This window comes from Odocoileus virginianus, chromosome 17, assembly GCF_023699985.2.
Source record: "Odocoileus virginianus isolate 20LAN1187 ecotype Illinois chromosome 17, Ovbor_1.2, whole genome shotgun sequence".
NCBI classification, from domain to species: domain Eukaryota; kingdom Metazoa; phylum Chordata; class Mammalia; order Artiodactyla; family Cervidae; genus Odocoileus; species Odocoileus virginianus.
Genome location: NC_069690.1, coordinates 22,603,681 through 22,620,696, shown reverse-complemented (window position 1 = coordinate 22,620,696; position 17,016 = coordinate 22,603,681). Strand labels below are relative to the sequence as shown.

The window sequence follows — 17,016 nt, the reverse complement described above, 5'->3', positions numbered from 1 at the left end:
GCTCTAGGTCAAGAGCAGGCCACAAAGGGAATGGAGGGGGTCTGGGACAATCACCTCTCAATGGGAAAATAAGAAAAAAACAATGCACATGGGCTCCCCAGGGTGCTATCCAGGCCACCCACTGCTCAACTCCAGAGGCCACACTTCACACAGACTGTAAAACGAGCTCCCTGGGTCCAGGTGATGAAGCGGCCCTTGTGCTGGGAAGTGGGTCACTTTCAGTCTGGGGCTCCGGGGTTTCTTCCTCTTCTTGCTTAACAAAGACCAGGTCCTGACGCCCACTGCCCTGCTCACTTTTGGAGACATGATGGCCCTATCTTCCATGCACTTTTATTTTTATAATAGCTTTATTGAGAAATAATCCTTATACAATTCACCCATTTAAAGAGTGCAATTCAATGGTTTTCAGTCTATTCACAGAGTTGTACAACTATCACCACAATCTAATTTCAGAATATTTCAGCCTCCCCTGAAAGAAACTCTGGATGCACTTACAACCCATTCTCCCCTCCCCGCCAACAGTCACTGGTCAACTGTCTCTATGGATTGGCCTATTCAGGCTATTCCATATAAATGGAATCATACAATGTAGTGTGGTCTTTTTGTGGCTGGCTTCTTTCACTTAGCATAGCATTTTCAAAGTTCATCTATGCTGTAGTAGGTACTATGTTATTTCACTACTTTTTACTGCAAGCAATATTCCATGCTCATTTCATTATTTTTTATTGCAAAGTAATATTCCATGTTATGGATATACCACATTTCAGTTATCCATTTTTCAAGTGATGAACATTTGCACTATTTTCACTTTGGGCTATTATGAATAATGCTGTTATGAATATCTGCATGCTACTTTTTATATAGACATATATATTCTTTCTCCTGGGTACATACCTAGGAGTGGAACTGCTGGGTCATTCAGTAATTCTCTGTTTAACCCTCTGACGAACTGCCAGACTGTTTTTACAAGCAGTTGCATTATTTTACACTTCCACCAGCTATGCAAGGGAATTCCAATTTCTCCATATCCTCACCAACATGTGTTATTATTTGTCTTTTTATTATTATCATTAGAGCCATCCCAGAGGCAAGAAGTGCCTCAATGTCTTTTAATGGGGTGCTAATGACCTCCTAGGGCTTCCCCGTGGCTCAGACAGGTAAGAATGTGCCTGCAATGTGGCAGACCCAGGTTCAATCCCTGGGTCGAGATGATCCCCTGGAGAAGTAAATGGCTACCCACTTCAGTATTCTTGCCTGGAGAATTCCATGGACAGAGGCTAGTCTCATGGGGTCTCAAAGAGTCAGACACAATTGAGCAACTAACACTTTCACAATGATCTCCTGGTTGTCAACCCAAGCCGGGGTTTGGGTCTTTGAGTTGGACTTCTCTGTGTACTTGGCACAGCTGACTCTCCCTCCAGGAATGTCTCTTCTCCTGGTCTCTGAGATTCGTCCCCTATCCCTGCATCTCCAGGCTCTCTCCTCCTTCATCTTCTTCCCAATCTTCCTTACTGGCTTTCCTCTCTCCACTTGCCCCTAAACGCAGGTCTTCCCCAGGCATTCTATACACTGTGTGGTGTGGCCATATTCTTTGGTCCCTCTTTAAACATCACCCCACCCCAGGAGCTCCTGTCTCTCCTTCTCCAGTCAAGAGCTCTCTCCTATCAAGACCTGCAGTCTGATCACTCCCAACTCTGCCCTTCTCTCCTGGGGGGCCCACAAGGACTTACTCACATTTACAGGTTTCAGATAGAGCTTTCTCAGCCCCTTCTATAAACCTGCCCCTGGTCCTGCATGTTCAAGCCCAGGGGATGATGCACTATCCAGGGCTGCAGACAGACAACTTGGAGGCCTGGACACCAACGCCTCCCTTCCCTTCATAAGATGGTAAGCTTCTGGAAGGTAAGTTTTCATCTTCTGTAGCTCTTGACAGAGCATGGAGCCCAGCACGGGGCAGGCACTCAGTGATGCTGCTTACTGAATTAAATGATAAGTGGGCTCAATGATTAAATGATCAGAAAGACCAGAACAGGTGAAGTATGATGCAATATGAGAGTTGTTTTAAAACAAAAAAGAGAGAGAAAGAGCATTCTAGAAACCCAGAGGAGGTTTGATAAACTTTGCCTGTTAGAATCAGGCAAAGGTTTCCATAAGAGCTGACATCTGAGTAAGCACTGAAGAAGGAGGCAAAGAAAGATAAGAACTGTAGCGACATTTCTGCATGCATGCATGCTAAGTTGCTTCAGTCATGACCAATTCTTTGCAACCCTATGGACTGTAGCCCACCAGGCTCCTCTGTCCATGGGATTCTCCAGGCAAGAGAGTGGGTTGCCATGCCCTCCCCTCCAGGGGATCTCCCCGACTCCTATGTCTCCTGCATTGGCAGGCGCGTTCTTTACCACTAGCGCCACCTGGGAAGCCCAATGGTGTTTCTAGTTTGGGTCAAAATGCAAATTGTAAAGCTTTGGAAAGTCCTGTGCAGAGATTGCTCAAATCTGCCTCGGTGGATAAAGAGCTGAATGAGTGACAGGGGGTGTGCAGGTGTCTGAAGTGGGGACCAGGTTCAACAAGAAGCCATCTCCCGATCTATGCCAAGCCCTCCCCAAGGTTGGCCTCTGACAGCTGCAGCAGTGGTGAGAACTGACAGTTACCATCGTGTCCGGCTGTCCCCTTGGCCTTCAGAGCCCGTGTGCAGACGGGGGAAGAGCCCCGACCTCCGCTTTATGGGGCTCCGTGACTGGTTCTTCGCCGTTGCCACCGCCACCGGAGGCTGCCAATGAAACTGCCAGAGTGAGTGCTGACCCCCCAAACTCAGCCCTCCTTCTCCTCATCCCCCTTTCCCACCTACAAATAGGCCCTGGTCTGGAGGAGACCCCATAAATCAGCAAGCCAGCCAGGAAAGTGAGATCTAATAATGGGGGAATGGGAGCTGGGACCCTGAGACTCAAGCCACCTGCAGCCTGTTTTCCTGTGTTCTTAAGCCACACCTGTTACCCAGGTAACACTCTACCAAAGACCAGAATTCCTGGAGGTCAGGGGCACCCTAAGGAGAGCCCCACATATTTAGAAGGACAAGATGACTCAGACTGAGAACCACAGAGCTGAGAGTCCTGAGAGAGACCTGGACCAGTCTCTGGCTTTTACCAGTGAGGATGCTAAGGAGCCCAGGGATGAGGAGAATTGGCTTAGGTCATATGGCAAACTGCCAATAGACAAGCACATGTGCCCAGGGCTCCTGACTCTACCAAGAAATGGGTCAAGCTGGTGTCACAGATTGGACCCAATAATAAGACAGACTGCAAGCAGCAGAGTCAGGAAGGGGGAGCCCAAGAATGTGACTCTGCTTCAGCCACATGCAAGGGGACCGTGGAGAGCTGGGAGACCGTGGAGGGGGAGACGAGAGCCTATGGCCGACCTTCAGAGCCCAGCAGGCTCCTAACCCAGGTCCCAGCTTCTGCCCTCCACGTGCTGTTCAACCTCAGGCAAGTGACAAAACCCTCTGGGCCTCGGTCTCTTCATCCACAGAATAAAGATAAAACTGCCCTGCCCCGCTCATTCACAGACCTTGGGGGAGGAGCCAGATAATAGCTATGAAAATATTTGATACGTTAAATGAATTGTGCAAGGGACTCCCCCGGCAGTCCAGTGGTTAAGACCACTTTCCAATGCAGGAAGCACGGAACTAAGATTGGGGAACTAAGGTTCTACATGCCATGGAGTACGGCCAAAAATAAATAAATAAATTGTGGGACATTATTTATACTACTAACGATTAGTATTGTGGTGGACATGTTCTGCAAAGAAAAGAAAAAAGTATAATCCATGCAAATGCAAAGTAACTTTGCTTTTTTAAAGAACTGATGGGCTCCTTGTCTGGCCAGCCTCTGGTGTGAGCTGACCAAACTAAAACCCACAGACCTGCCAGGTTCCTTCCTTGGGAACCGTCTACGCGGTAACTAAGAACTCAGACTTTGGATTAGGGAGACCTGCATTCAAATCCTAGCTCTTCAGCTTAGCTGGGTGACTTGTAGCAAGTCACTTAAACCCTCTGGGCCTCCTTTTCCTCCAGGAGCTGTCATGGGAACGGATCAGATAATGATCATGAATGATGTAGCTCAGTGCCTAGTGCCCGGCAAGTGAAGGGGCGCGAGGGGGGGCAGGGGCTAAGGGGGCGGGGGCGGGGTAGGAGACAGCTACTGTTATCATTAATAAGAACAAAGCAAGGACACGCCTCTCACAGTCAGGGGTCCCAAGCCCCCAAGCAAAACTCACTTCAGGACCATTTTGCAGGGTTTGCCCTGGCGATGGCTCAGTGGTCGAGGAAACTCAGGGAACAGGACAACAAAAGGGCCTATGCTGCTGCTGCTGCTGCTAAGTCACTTCAGTCGTGTCCAACTCTGTGTGACCCCATAGACAGTAGCCCACCAGACTCCTCCATCCCTGGGATTCTCCAGCCAAGAATACTGGACTCTAGGCCGGGCCAACCCCAGGGATGCAGGCTCCATTTCAGAGGCAGGGCCTGGGCTCACTCCTCAAACAGCCTCAGTTTCCCTCTGTCGTCCCTGCTCTAAGTCGCCTGGTCCCAGGCCCCCCCACCACTGGGGCCTGGAGGACCCTCCCCAGGTCCCACGCGCCACCCCCGGGCCAGCGGCTCTCACCGAGAAGGTCGTCTTGGTGACCTCCACGCTGTTATGGGTGATGCCCCCGCTGAGGCTGCCAGGGATGCCCCCGCTGTGCTGCTTCTTCTGGCTGCTCACCATGGTCTCCATGGAGTGGCTGCGCACGCGGATGGCCCTCTGCGGGGACAGCAGATGACAGAGGCCTAAGGGCTGGAGTCTGGTCCCTCTCGATGACCCTGTCCGTTTAACAGGGTCTGCAGACGAGCCCTCAGCATGTACACACGATTTTACACACACACACACACACACACACACACACACACACACACTGTGTGCGGCCCACACCACACTCACTACTGTTTGCAGAGTATTTTCATATACTCCATGCTCTGGACATGGGTGGCTGTTTGCAGGCAGAGGTCAGAGAGGACACCAGCCAGAAGGAGCCTGAGGGGCCAATGCCCCAGCTCCTAGCAAGGTGGACAAAGGCTGTAAACTTCATCTTACAGGTGAGGAAAGAGAGGTTTGGACAGCCCAGTAAACCCAGGTGACCCTCATCTGGCTACCACCTCTCCAAGCTACAGCTTCCTCATCTGTAAAACGAGAATGATGCGCTCCATGCAGCATCACGTGGGGACTAAATATGGTCATATGCCTGACCCCAATCTGACTTTTTCTTGCACGAATTAAATGTATTTCTATATTTATGCACCAGCTAGCCCTACTGCCGTCATCCCAAAGTGCGTTGTATGCAATGTGAAATACATTCACCTTGCTGAACCATAAGAAGCTCTTACTAATCCACGCACTGAGCCTCCCTTGCAGTTTGAGGGGCTTAAGAGACTATGAAGACAAGCCTCCAACCTGACACAGCTGCTGGAAGAAGAGATGCATGCTCAGACTGGGCAGAGACGTGGGTTCTTGGTGGGGGCATGGAATTGCTCAGGCCCATGTAGGATCACCAAAGCCCAAAGGGCATGTGGGCAAACAGTGACATGTCCAGGAGGGGACAACCAGGATGGCCAGAGGCTTGTCACAGAGCAGGCAGGGATGAGAAGAGCTCAAATCAAGGCTGCTGAGCCCTCAGCAGGGATGGGCTGGGGAGGTGATGACTGTGCCCTCAGGTGGCTCTGCAGACCATTGTGGTTCTGGAATCAGATTCACGGGCAGTGGTCCTCCAGAGGCAGTGCTCAGCTTGACCCAGGGGAGGATTTCCTGACAAGGGAAGGCCCACAGGATCCCGCCCACCACGTAGATGATACTCCCTGGTTCTGGACACCTTCAAAGATGACCTGAATGTCTAGGAAGGGAAATTCTCTCTAGTGACCCCCAAACTCTCCCATCACTTCCCTTTAATCACTCATTCGGTGACTCAATAATACAGCCAGGAGGTAACGCAGCTTAGAGGTCACCAGCATGGGGTACCAGGGTCCAACTGCTAGGACCTATATCTGGACTCTCTGCCCCACAACCTCTCAGCTGGTAGATTAGCTGGGGCCCCTGGTAGGTTCCTTGGCTTTTCTGAGACTTACCTGAAGTGGAACGGAGGAGATCTACACCGCAGGGCTCTGGTGAGCTTACATACGGAGGGCCCAGCACATCATAAATAACCCTCGTATGTGGCTACTCTGCTGTTAGTCATAAGCATTTGTTGTGTGTCTCCCGTGTGCCCAGCACTGTGCCAGGAATAAGGAGATTTAAGGGAAGGGAGTCAAAGAAGTAGAAGACACAGCCCCTGCCCCCAAGAAGCATACACGTCAGCTGAGGGAACAGGACACGTTCCTTAAAAGTAGGGTGACACCAAAGACCCAGGGCCAGTGGGGGGCGCCCTCTGCACTCATTAGCTGTCCAGGGCCCTAGGACCTCAGGTCCACATACAAACATATATGGATGCAGATATCCTTAGTTGCTCACAATCAGGTGCCTTTCCCCTCCACTGCCAAGCCACCTTTTAATAGCAGAGCCACCACTAATCCAATGTTCCCTCTTCCTCCTTGAGACAAAGGAGTAAATCATGACTCCCCATCCCCCTGCCAGTGGAACATGAGGGGACGCCTTCTGGGGGCTTTGGGGAAAGGTTTACTTAATGACCCCCAAAAGAGATGTGACGTGTCTGCTTCTAAAACCACAGCAGCCACCTTGGGGCCAAGAGGCATCAAGCCTGAGGGACGAAGCCAACGAGCTGAGGATGCCAGAGGGGAAAGGAGAAGAAACCTGGATAACCATGAGCCACCTCGGGCCCTGTTTTAAGTGAGCTAATGGACTTTCCTTATTGTGTGAACCAGCAGAACCTCAGCTTCAGAAAACTGACATGGAAGGATGAACGTGTGGACACAGCTCCCGCCCTCACCGGGTTCATTCCCACACTCGCACATGCATGTGTCAGCTTACACACTCCACGAGATGGCCTTATGTGGAAAAGCTAACCTCCTTCCCTCCCTTAAAGTATTGAGAGAAAAGCTTGGTCTGCAGCACGGTGGTCCCAAGAAATCAGCACGAATGGTGCCCCCAACCCACAGAGCAGACCCCCTAGGGGTGTTTCCTCAAGGTCAGGAATTCAAGCTTCGGCCCCAATGAGAACCACAACCTGCCTGCCTTTCCATCCTGACAAGGAAAGCTGATTCAGGAAGGAACACTGTTTGCAAATAAGCATGGAACCTACCAACCTCACATTCTTCATGCCACCTAGCCTCTCCTGTCTAAGCCAAAGACACCCCTTAAGGGATCTCATCTCTCTCCTCCTCTCGCCCTTTCTAGGCCACAAGTCAGAGTTTACTGCAACATGGTTAAAACAGCCACCACATCCTATTCATTTTATCATGCAAAGAACATTAAGTCATGGACCCTTTGGAGAACTAAAGGCAAGGAAAGTAGGTACCATGCTAGGGAGTCCCTCCCCAGATAAACATCAAAGATCCTTAAATGAATCAAGTGCTCCATAAATCTCAGCATCACTTCATTCCATGGGTGCCCTCAGGTGCCACCAGCACTAGTCATCAACAACGCCATGTCACCTAGTCATTTATGTTCTGATGTGTTCCCTGCTGTCTCTTTCCAGAGAACATCTGACAGGGGTAATAAGCCCTGTGTGATGGTATCTGATCTACTGAGCTCCACATACACGATCTTATGGAATCCTGCCACTCTTAGATGCAGAGAGGACAGCACCGATAGAAAAGGTCCCTAGAGGTAAATGATGACCCAGGTCACACTGCAGGTAAGAGATGGAGCCAGGACCCAAACTCAGAACCTGGGCTCTAAATACAAGGGCTCTAGGATCCCAAAAGTGGTTCAGATTCAACATATAATTCAACTGGTTGATGGACTAAAGGTGGTTAGAAACCATGAAGCTTTAACACCTCCACTCCCCACTCCCCCCCAAAAAAAAATTTCCAACAGTGATGTCAGGGAAGAATCTTCTTGAATGCCCTGGTGCCACTGTCTGAGTCAATAAGACAAGAATGATAGATAAGGGACTGACAGGGAATTCCAGGGATGTGCAGGGCAGCCATCTGCTGCTCAAAGCAAACAGGGGGTGGTTTGCATCCTGGTTCTTCCCAGTAGAGCACGGGAGCCTCTCGGAGACAGTCCTCTTGTCCATAAACATGAGGATGACATGGGTGTGCCAGACACCTGGTGTGATACCTGCGTGCCCAGGGTCAGCCCTCCTCCTGCACCCTTAGGGACCGAAGGAGAGAGAGACAATGGCTCCCTCCAAACCCTAAAATAACGCTTGATTTGGACAAAATCACCCAGTGACATGGTCTAAAGTATTCCATCAGTTTCAACCTGATGTAGAGCTGGCAGCGCTGGGCTTCTCATGTTGGGCAGAAGACAGAAGCAGAGGGCAGTGCTGTGGGAAGAAGAAGGCACATGAAGCCTTTGCAGGAGTATCAGCTCCGCAGGGACCAACTGCACCTGTTCCCACTCTCCCCAGCACATCCAGGCCACAGTGCATCACCCCTCTGCTTCCCAGGAACAAGCTCCACTGCTTTCAAGGCTGCCTGTGCCAGCCGCAGACAGCATGACCTTTGGAAAGGTCTTCTGTGCACTGATCTGAAATCTTAACATTTCCAGCCCTTAGAGTCTCTGACTCGTCTATTCCCAATTCACACAACTATCCTTACCTGTCCTCACAGTCTGCTCTCCTCCCAGCCAACCACCACCAGTTGCATCGCCATCCCCAGTCACTAGGGTTTCCCAGCCCTCAGTTCACCTCCTGGCTTACCTTCAAATGAGCTCTCCTCTGGGGGAGTCAGAAAGGAGAGAGGGAGTCACTTTCTGGGTACCTGCTCACGTCACTTCATTTCAGCTGGGGAAGGGAGCTGAGTACCAGTTAGCATCATGGAGGAAGCACGTCTCCTCTGGGTCAACCACAAACCTCGCACGCTTACAGATGGGTTTCGTGAGTGTTCCAGTTTAACAAACTCAAGACACAGTGCCCAGACATGAGCACTAATGGGGACATGCCTACTGATACCAGGCAAGCACCAGAGGCAGGGGCCTTGGAGAGAAAGATGCTAATTGCTGGCCTGAAGAGATGGCTCCTAATCAGGAAGTACTGAGGTCCATAACAGGTCTTTGGTCCCTTTAGCAGCCCAGTAGGATAAGGAAATAACCCTCTGCATCTCCACCTCGACAGACCAGAGCTCCAAGCCACGAGCTACAGGGCTGCCCTGACTGTAGGGATTTCTGCAGGGATTTCTGCAGCTCCATGCTCCTCTCCTGCCACTAGGGGTCAGAGAAGACCAGTGCATCACCTACCACATACCCTCAGAGGCTGGGAGGAAGTCACCTGACCACTCCCTGGTTGCTGTGGTCCCAGTTCCCCTGACACTGGGTGACCACCCCCTCCATGGGGGATGATGAGGTTGGCAGAGTGTTAGCTACCTAGCAGGGCTAGCTCCGTGTTTCTTGCTTGGGGTATTAATTCCCTGATAGCTCAGTTGGTAAAGAATCTGCCTGCAATGCCGGAGACCCCAGTTTGATTCCTGGGTCAGGAAGATCCAATGGAGAAGGGAAAGGCTACCCACTCCAGTATTCTGGCCTAGAGAATTCAGTCCATGGGGTTGCAAAGAGTCAGATATGACTGAATGACTTTCACATAGCATGTGGATACATCAAGTATCATCACTCTTTTCCTTGTATTGAATGCATGCTTCGTCACTCAGTCATCTCCGACTCTTTGCACCCTTTTGGACTGTAGCCCGCCAGGATGAATAAAAACTTCATCAACAGCTGGCAGTGGTTGAGAATAGCATTCAAGAACAGTAGTCAAGAGGTCACTATTTTTCAGTAACGCACACTCCTTTTAACAAAAAGTCTTCTTGCAAGACTCCAAAAATATGTTCACAGACCTCCAACAACAGTGGTCCCTGGACTGTATCTGCAATATACCTACCTAGTCCATAGAAATATCTTTTAATGGTGAATTTCAAGGTAAAAGTTTAGCCTCTATAATTAGAAATATGCACATACAGATAGATGGATACTTACGTGTGCATGCGTGCTAAGTCACTTCAGTCATGTCTGACTCTTTGCAACCCCATGGAATGTAGCCCACCCGGCTCCTCTGTCCATGGGATTCTCCAGGCAAGGCTAGTGGAGTGGGTTGCCATGCCCTCCTCCAGGGGATCTTCCCAACCCATGGACTGAACCCACGTCTCTTATGTCTCCTGCATTGGCAGGCGGGTTCTTTACCACTAGCGCCACCTGCGAAGCACCAGATAGATACTCATCTAAAGCAAAAGTGCAAAATTTCAAAGTGTTTGTAAAACAGGCAGATTCCTCAGAATATCTCTAAGCATCTCAGTTTGAAAAGCATGCCTAGATGCTCATAAATGAATGGTTCTGTTTCTCATGAGAGAAAAGCTTAAATGAGAGTCAAGGGGATTGAAGTAACAGATGAAGAGCTATTCTAAGTAGTGTGCCAGGCAGCACAGCCCAGGTCTGCCCTGGAGGTGGAGGAAGAACAATCACAGAGGCAAGGGGAGAGAGGGCTGAGATGGCTTTCAGTTCTGGGAATTCTCAGTTCTGTTTCCATGTGCCTATGAGATGAGAAATCTGACAGGAGTGAGATGAAACATGCAACTTTTCTTCCTGAGGTCATTTCCTGCACTGTTCCTATGAATGATTCCACGGAGGTCTAGGTGAGGAGTTCGAAGGGAATGCCAGTGATTTTGACACCCAACACCACCCAAGTGGCCCCTAAAGAAATACCAAAACTAGAGATGGTTTCCTGAGCTGTGTCAGACCAAAGGCAAGGTCACAGGCACGGCCCAAACACCAAAACCCTCCCATCTACTGGGCTTCATGCCACTACACCTGGCCTGCCCCCAGCTTGGGAGACATGTGAGCAACAATGGAAGGGACAGGGAGAAAGAGCTCATGTTCCCAGCAAGGTTTGCAAAAAAAGCTAATCATAACTGGCAGAGCTCTGAAGGTTTACTCAGTGTGACTGACTGTAACAGTGACCATGACATGACTATCCCCTCCCCTTACCCAACAGAGCTACCTCAAAGACAGACAGGGAAGCAGAAAGCAGAAGTGAGTCTATCTTCAGCCTACAGTTAGAAGGATTTAGGGTTGAAAAGATGGATTTCCTGGATTACAGGATCAAAGATGAGCAATGATAAAGTCTTTAAGCATCTCTCTTGGAAAAGCCTTTTAATCGGACCCCCTGGAGTCAAAGATAGATCTACCAATTCTGCAGCCGGAGGCAAGAGCCTGGACAAATGGCCTCAGGCCACTCTCCCTTAGACCCACAACCTGTCTGTAGCTGCTGGGGCCATTTTATCCACTGTCCACAGCCTACAAGCTTTTTCAGGTTATAGAAACATTTGAAATCTAAAAAACTAATTATTAACTCCTTGATACAGAAAAAACCTGCAAAACCGAAAGCAGCAAAGGCTTCATTATATGTCTGCAATATTCAGCATGATGTTAGCTAGCCAACTGCAGCTCGAGTCTTACATGAATTACATTGACTGTGGGACTCAGGAACAGCTTGATGTGCTTGCTATGATGGGGGGTGGTGGGAACCTACAAAGGTTTTTCCAATTACCTGGTCTCATGGTCATCCCACTCATGGCTGGGCTAGCCAACCTGGCTCCCTCCTTCCTCCCCTTTCATCTCGTCCGTCTCTTATCCCTCATCCCCCTTTCTTCTTGATCTCCCAATTTCTATTTCACCCTGCCTGGCTCGGGCCATCAGAACTGAAACAGATGTCCCAGGAATCTCCTGCCAGCCTCGGCAAGCAGCTTGGCTCCTACCCTCACCCCTGTGAGGAATCTCAGCAGCTGGCCCCAACGAGGCCAGCAGAGCCCTGCCCTGCTCTCTGCGGTCCAGCCTGGCAGCCAGGGACGGACCCCAGGCTTACCCAGGCCAGGCTAGCCTGGGTGGAGTCCTAACAGAGTCGGGAACCAGGAGGCAGTGTCATGTAGCTGTTAAGAACACGAGCCTTTGGAATCTGGCAGACCCAGATTTAACTCCCGTGTCTGCTGGGTGACTTGGGAAAAACTGCTTTGTCTCTTCGAGTCTTAGCTTCCTCGCATGTAAAATCACACCCATCATTATTAAAACTGAGTGTGAATTATCAAACCAAAATTATCATGCCCATAATAACAGCCTTCCTCACAGGGCACAGAGGGCAGTCGTGAGGCTTTTGATGGGATAATGTGCATTAAGCTTTCACTTTCCATGAAAACAGTAATACCAGCTAACACTTCCACTGAGAACTTCTTGTATTCCAGGTCACATGCACTTTTCCACGCATTATTTCAGTGAGTTTTCCCACTGATTCCACGACAGAGGTTCTATTGATCATCCCTGTATTGTTGGTAAGGTATCTGCAGCTCACAGACTTTAAAGACTGTGCCCAGGATCACATAGGGCTGGGATTCTAACATGGGCAGGTCCAACCCAACCCCACACATACTGCCACCGAAATGGCAGCTTTACAAATCATTCTGCAATGGGCAATCCAGCAGAACATCGACCTAAAAACCAGAAAACCTGGGTTTAAAACAAGGCTCTACCTCTCCTGTAAGTGTAACATTTCAAGCAACCCTTCAGCCTCACTCAGCCTATCCCCTGGTGTGTTAAGTGAAAAATATTGATTTGGTCAAAAAGTTCATTCAGGTTTTCCCGTGAGATGTTATGGAAAAATCCAAATAACCTTTTTGACCAATCCATCCACATTCCCTGATGCCCCTGCCCTCTGCAAACACCTGTGATGCCCCCGCTGCCCGCCCCACTCTGGCTGGCACTTTGGCTCTGGGGTCAGGATCACGAGGACTTTGCCCTGCTATCTTCCCTGGGTCCATCCACACACACACCTCGCTGCCCTAGCAATAGCCAGCCACTCTTGTGCCTCTACCTTAAAAGACTCCAGGAATCCCCCATGGCCCCCATTCTCAAATTTGTCCTCTTCTGGGCCCAGTCCCAGCATGGCCTGAGTGTGGGCGTGGAGTTCATCATGAAGGTTGTCCAGGAGGGCGGCCCTCGTCCGGTCCTGGAAGGGAAGACGGGTGTTGTGAAGCTGGCACTTGTGGCAGAGCTGTGCCCTCTCTCTGGGGGGATCCAGACACCTGGCCCAAGGGCTGCTCTTCTGATCAACTGCATCCGGGCTACGGTGTGGACCTACCTCCTGTCTGGGCCCCACGCTCACAAATGCTGCAGCTAACTCGGGCCTTCTGCCCTCTACCCTCTGCCCCTTTTTCCTGGACCATCCCGCCCTCCCACGGCTCTGCCCTGATGACTCCCCACCCTGATCTCTGCCCCAGGCACCACCTGCATGTACCCAACTACCCAGAGCTCGTCTCCATCCAAATGTTTATCCAGGGCCATGTATATAGTCTTCATTGTGGGGGGTGGGGGGAGCCAGCGGTGGAGGGAGGGGATTCACACAGACCAAAACAAGCCCTTCCAGCAACTTAGCCTTTGTGAGCATCTCCAAACAGCAGGTCTAGATAGAACCCATCTCCAGTGGTCCCCATGTTAGCAAAGAGCCCAAGCCAAAGGCTCAAGAGCCACTTCACAAATCCACTTCCCCATATCCTTATAAACATCATGTCTTTCTGATTCTAACCATTTCCTATGCCCAGTGTAAGCATCTGTCACTATGTCTTTTGGACTCCCATAATAGCTTCTAACTGGCCACCTTTCCTGCTCTCCTCCCCTTCAATCTCCCCTCTCTCCCACACCCTCCTGTATTTTATTAGGGCCCCATCACCTCTAGCTGGAAGCCTTTCTTGATCTGACCCCCTAGCATTGCCAAAGGGGCCTCCCACCATTCCAGACCCCACATGAATGCTTAGGCCACATTCAATCCTCTAGAGTCCCTCACAAAGTCGTGCTCTGAATCTGCTTGGCCTTTGCTCATGCTGTTTGTTTTTCACGCCTAGAATAACCATTCTCATTCTTTCTTCCGGGCAAAAGATTCATCAGATATCCATATTCAGCAGCTCAAGGGCCACCTCCTCCAAGAAGCCTTCCATGAACATACCCTCCATTCCCCAGATGCAGAAGCAGCCTCAGTACTGGCCTCCATCACAGTCCAGTGCACTGTATCTTACCTGTGTCCCACCAGCCTACAAGCTCTTTAAGGGCAGAAACTCTGTCTCCAGGATCCCAGGGAACAGAACAGAGTCCAGCACACAGTAGGTGCTGATCAGGTGAATGGTTGACTAGGCCTAAAGTCTGGATGGAGTTCCCACAAGAAGAAAGAACTCCATATCAACACAAGGCTGAAAGCTCAGAGGGGCAAAGACAGTGCTTCCCCGTCTTAAACAGCCCCCAAGAACAGACCCCCCAAGAAAAGGCTATCCGGGAGGGCAGGAGGAAGATCAGAAACCACTCTCTCACCTCCAGCTTCGCAAACTTGTCTGACTTGCAGCAAGCATTCTCCGCATTGGTGAGCTTGGTGAGCAGAAACTCCCTGAACTCCGGGCCCTGGAAAAGACAAGACATCCCACCCTTATAGCTGTTGTTGCCCAAAGGGCTTCAGCCACAGGAAGAGGTAGGCAGAACAGAGGGTCTGGGAAGAATCCCTCTCAAAGGTCTGACACATCATCTCTAGCCCAGCCCAAGGCCACCTGCTAAGATACCAACGCAGAAACCAGCTTCCCTGAGGCTGGGAAACCAACCCTCACACCCCACAGTGGCATTTCCATGACTGCAAGCCATCTGTGCCCAGGGCTCCTGGGACTGGATCATGGTGTAAAACCCTTCTTTTGGCAGAAAGGCAACCCCAGGGTCAAACAGCCTGATGAAAGGCCCTGTGTGGGCCAGGCAGGCAGCACAAGGAGAGGTGGGGCGAGACCCCACACGAGGAGATTCCCCTAACCCTGCTGAACGTTCTCCTGCAAGTTCTAGACCAGTTCGGCCCCCTGCAGGCCCTGCCACTCCGGTGTGGAAACCTAGAGTCTCAGATATGAGAGGGGCAGAAAGGAGAATTGCTTACCTTCTGGAAAACAGGGGGGCTGGGCAGGGGTGGGCCGAAGGCGGGCACGTCTTCCCGTGCAGTAACTGCGACCTGAAACATGGAGGGGCTTGGTGTGGGCCGGGAGGGAGGAGACGCAGGCTGAGGACGCTGAGCATTCAGAGCCCTGGTCCTGGGGGGCCTACTTCCCTTCTCCCTCCGCCCCTTCCGAGAATACAAGGTGCCTCTTGAGCCATCGCCAGCACACCAGAGTCACTGTTCCTAGAAGCGGGGCTGGACGGCACAGAGCCATCCGCGTGCTCTCCTCTGCATTCCTGAGGCCGGAAGCGAGACAACTGGACAGGGTTGAGGAGCAGCCTGGAAGCCCAATTCTAAGGCAGTAACAAGGGCCCAGGAGATGGTATCTCATTACCTCATTCAACTGGGATGCTAACCCTACAGAGAGGACACAGGGATAATTATCAGCCCTGGATCCCTGATGAGGAACCAGATGCCCAGAGCCATGGAGCCAACCTCGCAAAGGCTCCAGAGATGAACCCCAGAGAAGAACAGAGAATCCAAAGCTTCCCAACCCTGCTCTGGGGCTCTCTCCCACAACACTGACTCCCAAACCTGGCCAGACGTCAAAATCCCTTCAAGTGTTCAAAAATAAATGCCAATGGCATAGGCTCTACCCTGAACCTACTGAATCAGCAGCTCTGGGGTGGAGCCAGGAGTCTGTAACTGTTCGAACGCACCTAAGAGTTTCTGTGCCGTGAGTGGACTGGTGTTCAGGAGCCCTGGTCTCAGACACAAAGGGTCAGTGAGACTAGGTGAGGCTTGAACTAACAGAGCACCAGAGCCCAGGCTGGGAGTCCTAATTCTCAGGCAGTAACAAGAGCCCAGGAGATGCTATCTCATTACCTCATTCGACTGGGATGCTAACCCTACAGAGAGGACATGGAGAGGCTGGGAATTAGGGGTGGGGGTGCTCTGCGTGGGGGTGTCCCAGGCTCTGGGTGGGGTGTGCACCTCTGGCCCGCCTCATGAGCAGGGACTTTGTGAGGGGGGCACCGAGGTGCTCTGGGGTCTCCCAGGCTCGGGACAGGCCCCATGCCTGCACCTCTCCTCCACCTCTGCACGGAGGTGCCCTGGTTTCACCTGCTCTCAGCCCACAAGGCTGCAGGCCTCTCTGGAGACTCTGCCCTCTCCCTTCCCCTGGCGGCTGCTGACGTGAGCCCAGCCCTGGTCCGCCGCCAGCCTCCCGGGCCTGTGAAGTAGGGCAGATGCAGAGAGTCTGCCAGGCGGGGTGAGCAGGCAGCTCGGAGCCCGGCCAAGGAAAGGCCCTGCCAGGGTCTAGAGGGGGAGGGAGCCAGAGAGGGCCAGTCAATATGACTTTCTCTCCCCAAGCGCAGGGCTGTCCTCGCAGCTGCCGCCACCCCGCCAGCCCCCACCCTTGCAGTGCCCGGAGTCAGGAAATGGTGTGTGTTTGACTGACGTGATTTTTGGCTGGTTCCAGCTGCCAAACTGTTCCCCCTCCACCACCCACCATGCACCCGTGGCACAACTCAAGAATTCCACCCGTGGAGCCAAAACCGGGGGGGAGAGGGGGGGGCAGCCACTGAGAGGCTACTGACAGGGATGAGGCCAGAGGCCAGGCTCAGCTCGCCCTTCTCCTGTCCCGACGCCCCCTCCTTCTCAGGCTTGCATTAGACAGGTCTGTGCTGACTGGGGAAGACGTCCTCTTAAATCCACCCCAGCCACCCAGCCAGACAAGCCCACAGAAAGGAGAGAGGAGCCTTCCTTTGACGGCCATTGTCAACCCACACGTGCTCCATCTCCTGACCCTTTTCCAGCCAAATGCCCGGGCCTCTCTTGTTCCCTCCTCCTGGGGACGGTTGGGTGGCTGAGTTGAAAGCAGAAGCTGCCTAAACACAACCTCACCTTCCTGTTTTCTAAATCCAGCCCAGGCCTCCC

At 51.6% G+C, this 17,016-nt stretch overlaps 1 protein-coding gene and 1 long non-coding RNA gene across 11 annotated transcripts in view; one reads left to right on the top strand and one right to left on the bottom strand.

Annotated features, from left to right (window-relative positions):
- RAP1GAP2 (RAP1 GTPase activating protein 2) overlaps window positions 1–17,016 on the bottom strand; it is a 213,128-nt gene that overhangs the window by 10,604 nt on the left and 185,508 nt on the right. For all 10 annotated transcript variants that reach the window (XR_011492172.1, XM_070478863.1, XM_070478862.1 and 7 more), the window contains 5 exons: window positions 15,082–15,153; window positions 14,484–14,570; window positions 12,997–13,131; window positions 4,659–4,796; window positions 2,652–2,770 (listed from right to left, as the gene is read on the bottom strand). Coding sequence is in view for 9 of the 10 variants with exons in the window: in XM_070478863.1 (XP_070334964.1) it covers window positions 2,652–2,770; window positions 4,659–4,796; window positions 12,997–13,131; window positions 14,484–14,570; window positions 15,082–15,153 (551 nt within the window). In the remaining variant the exon portion in view is untranslated. The remainder of the gene's footprint in view (window positions 1–2,651; window positions 2,771–4,658; window positions 4,797–12,996; window positions 13,132–14,483; window positions 14,571–15,081; window positions 15,154–17,016) is intronic.
- Window positions 361–7,839, top strand: LOC139039042 (uncharacterized). Its single transcript, XR_011492173.1, has 3 exons — window positions 361–1,887; window positions 2,597–2,790; window positions 7,678–7,839. It is a non-coding gene; the product is annotated as an uncharacterized lncRNA (long non-coding RNA).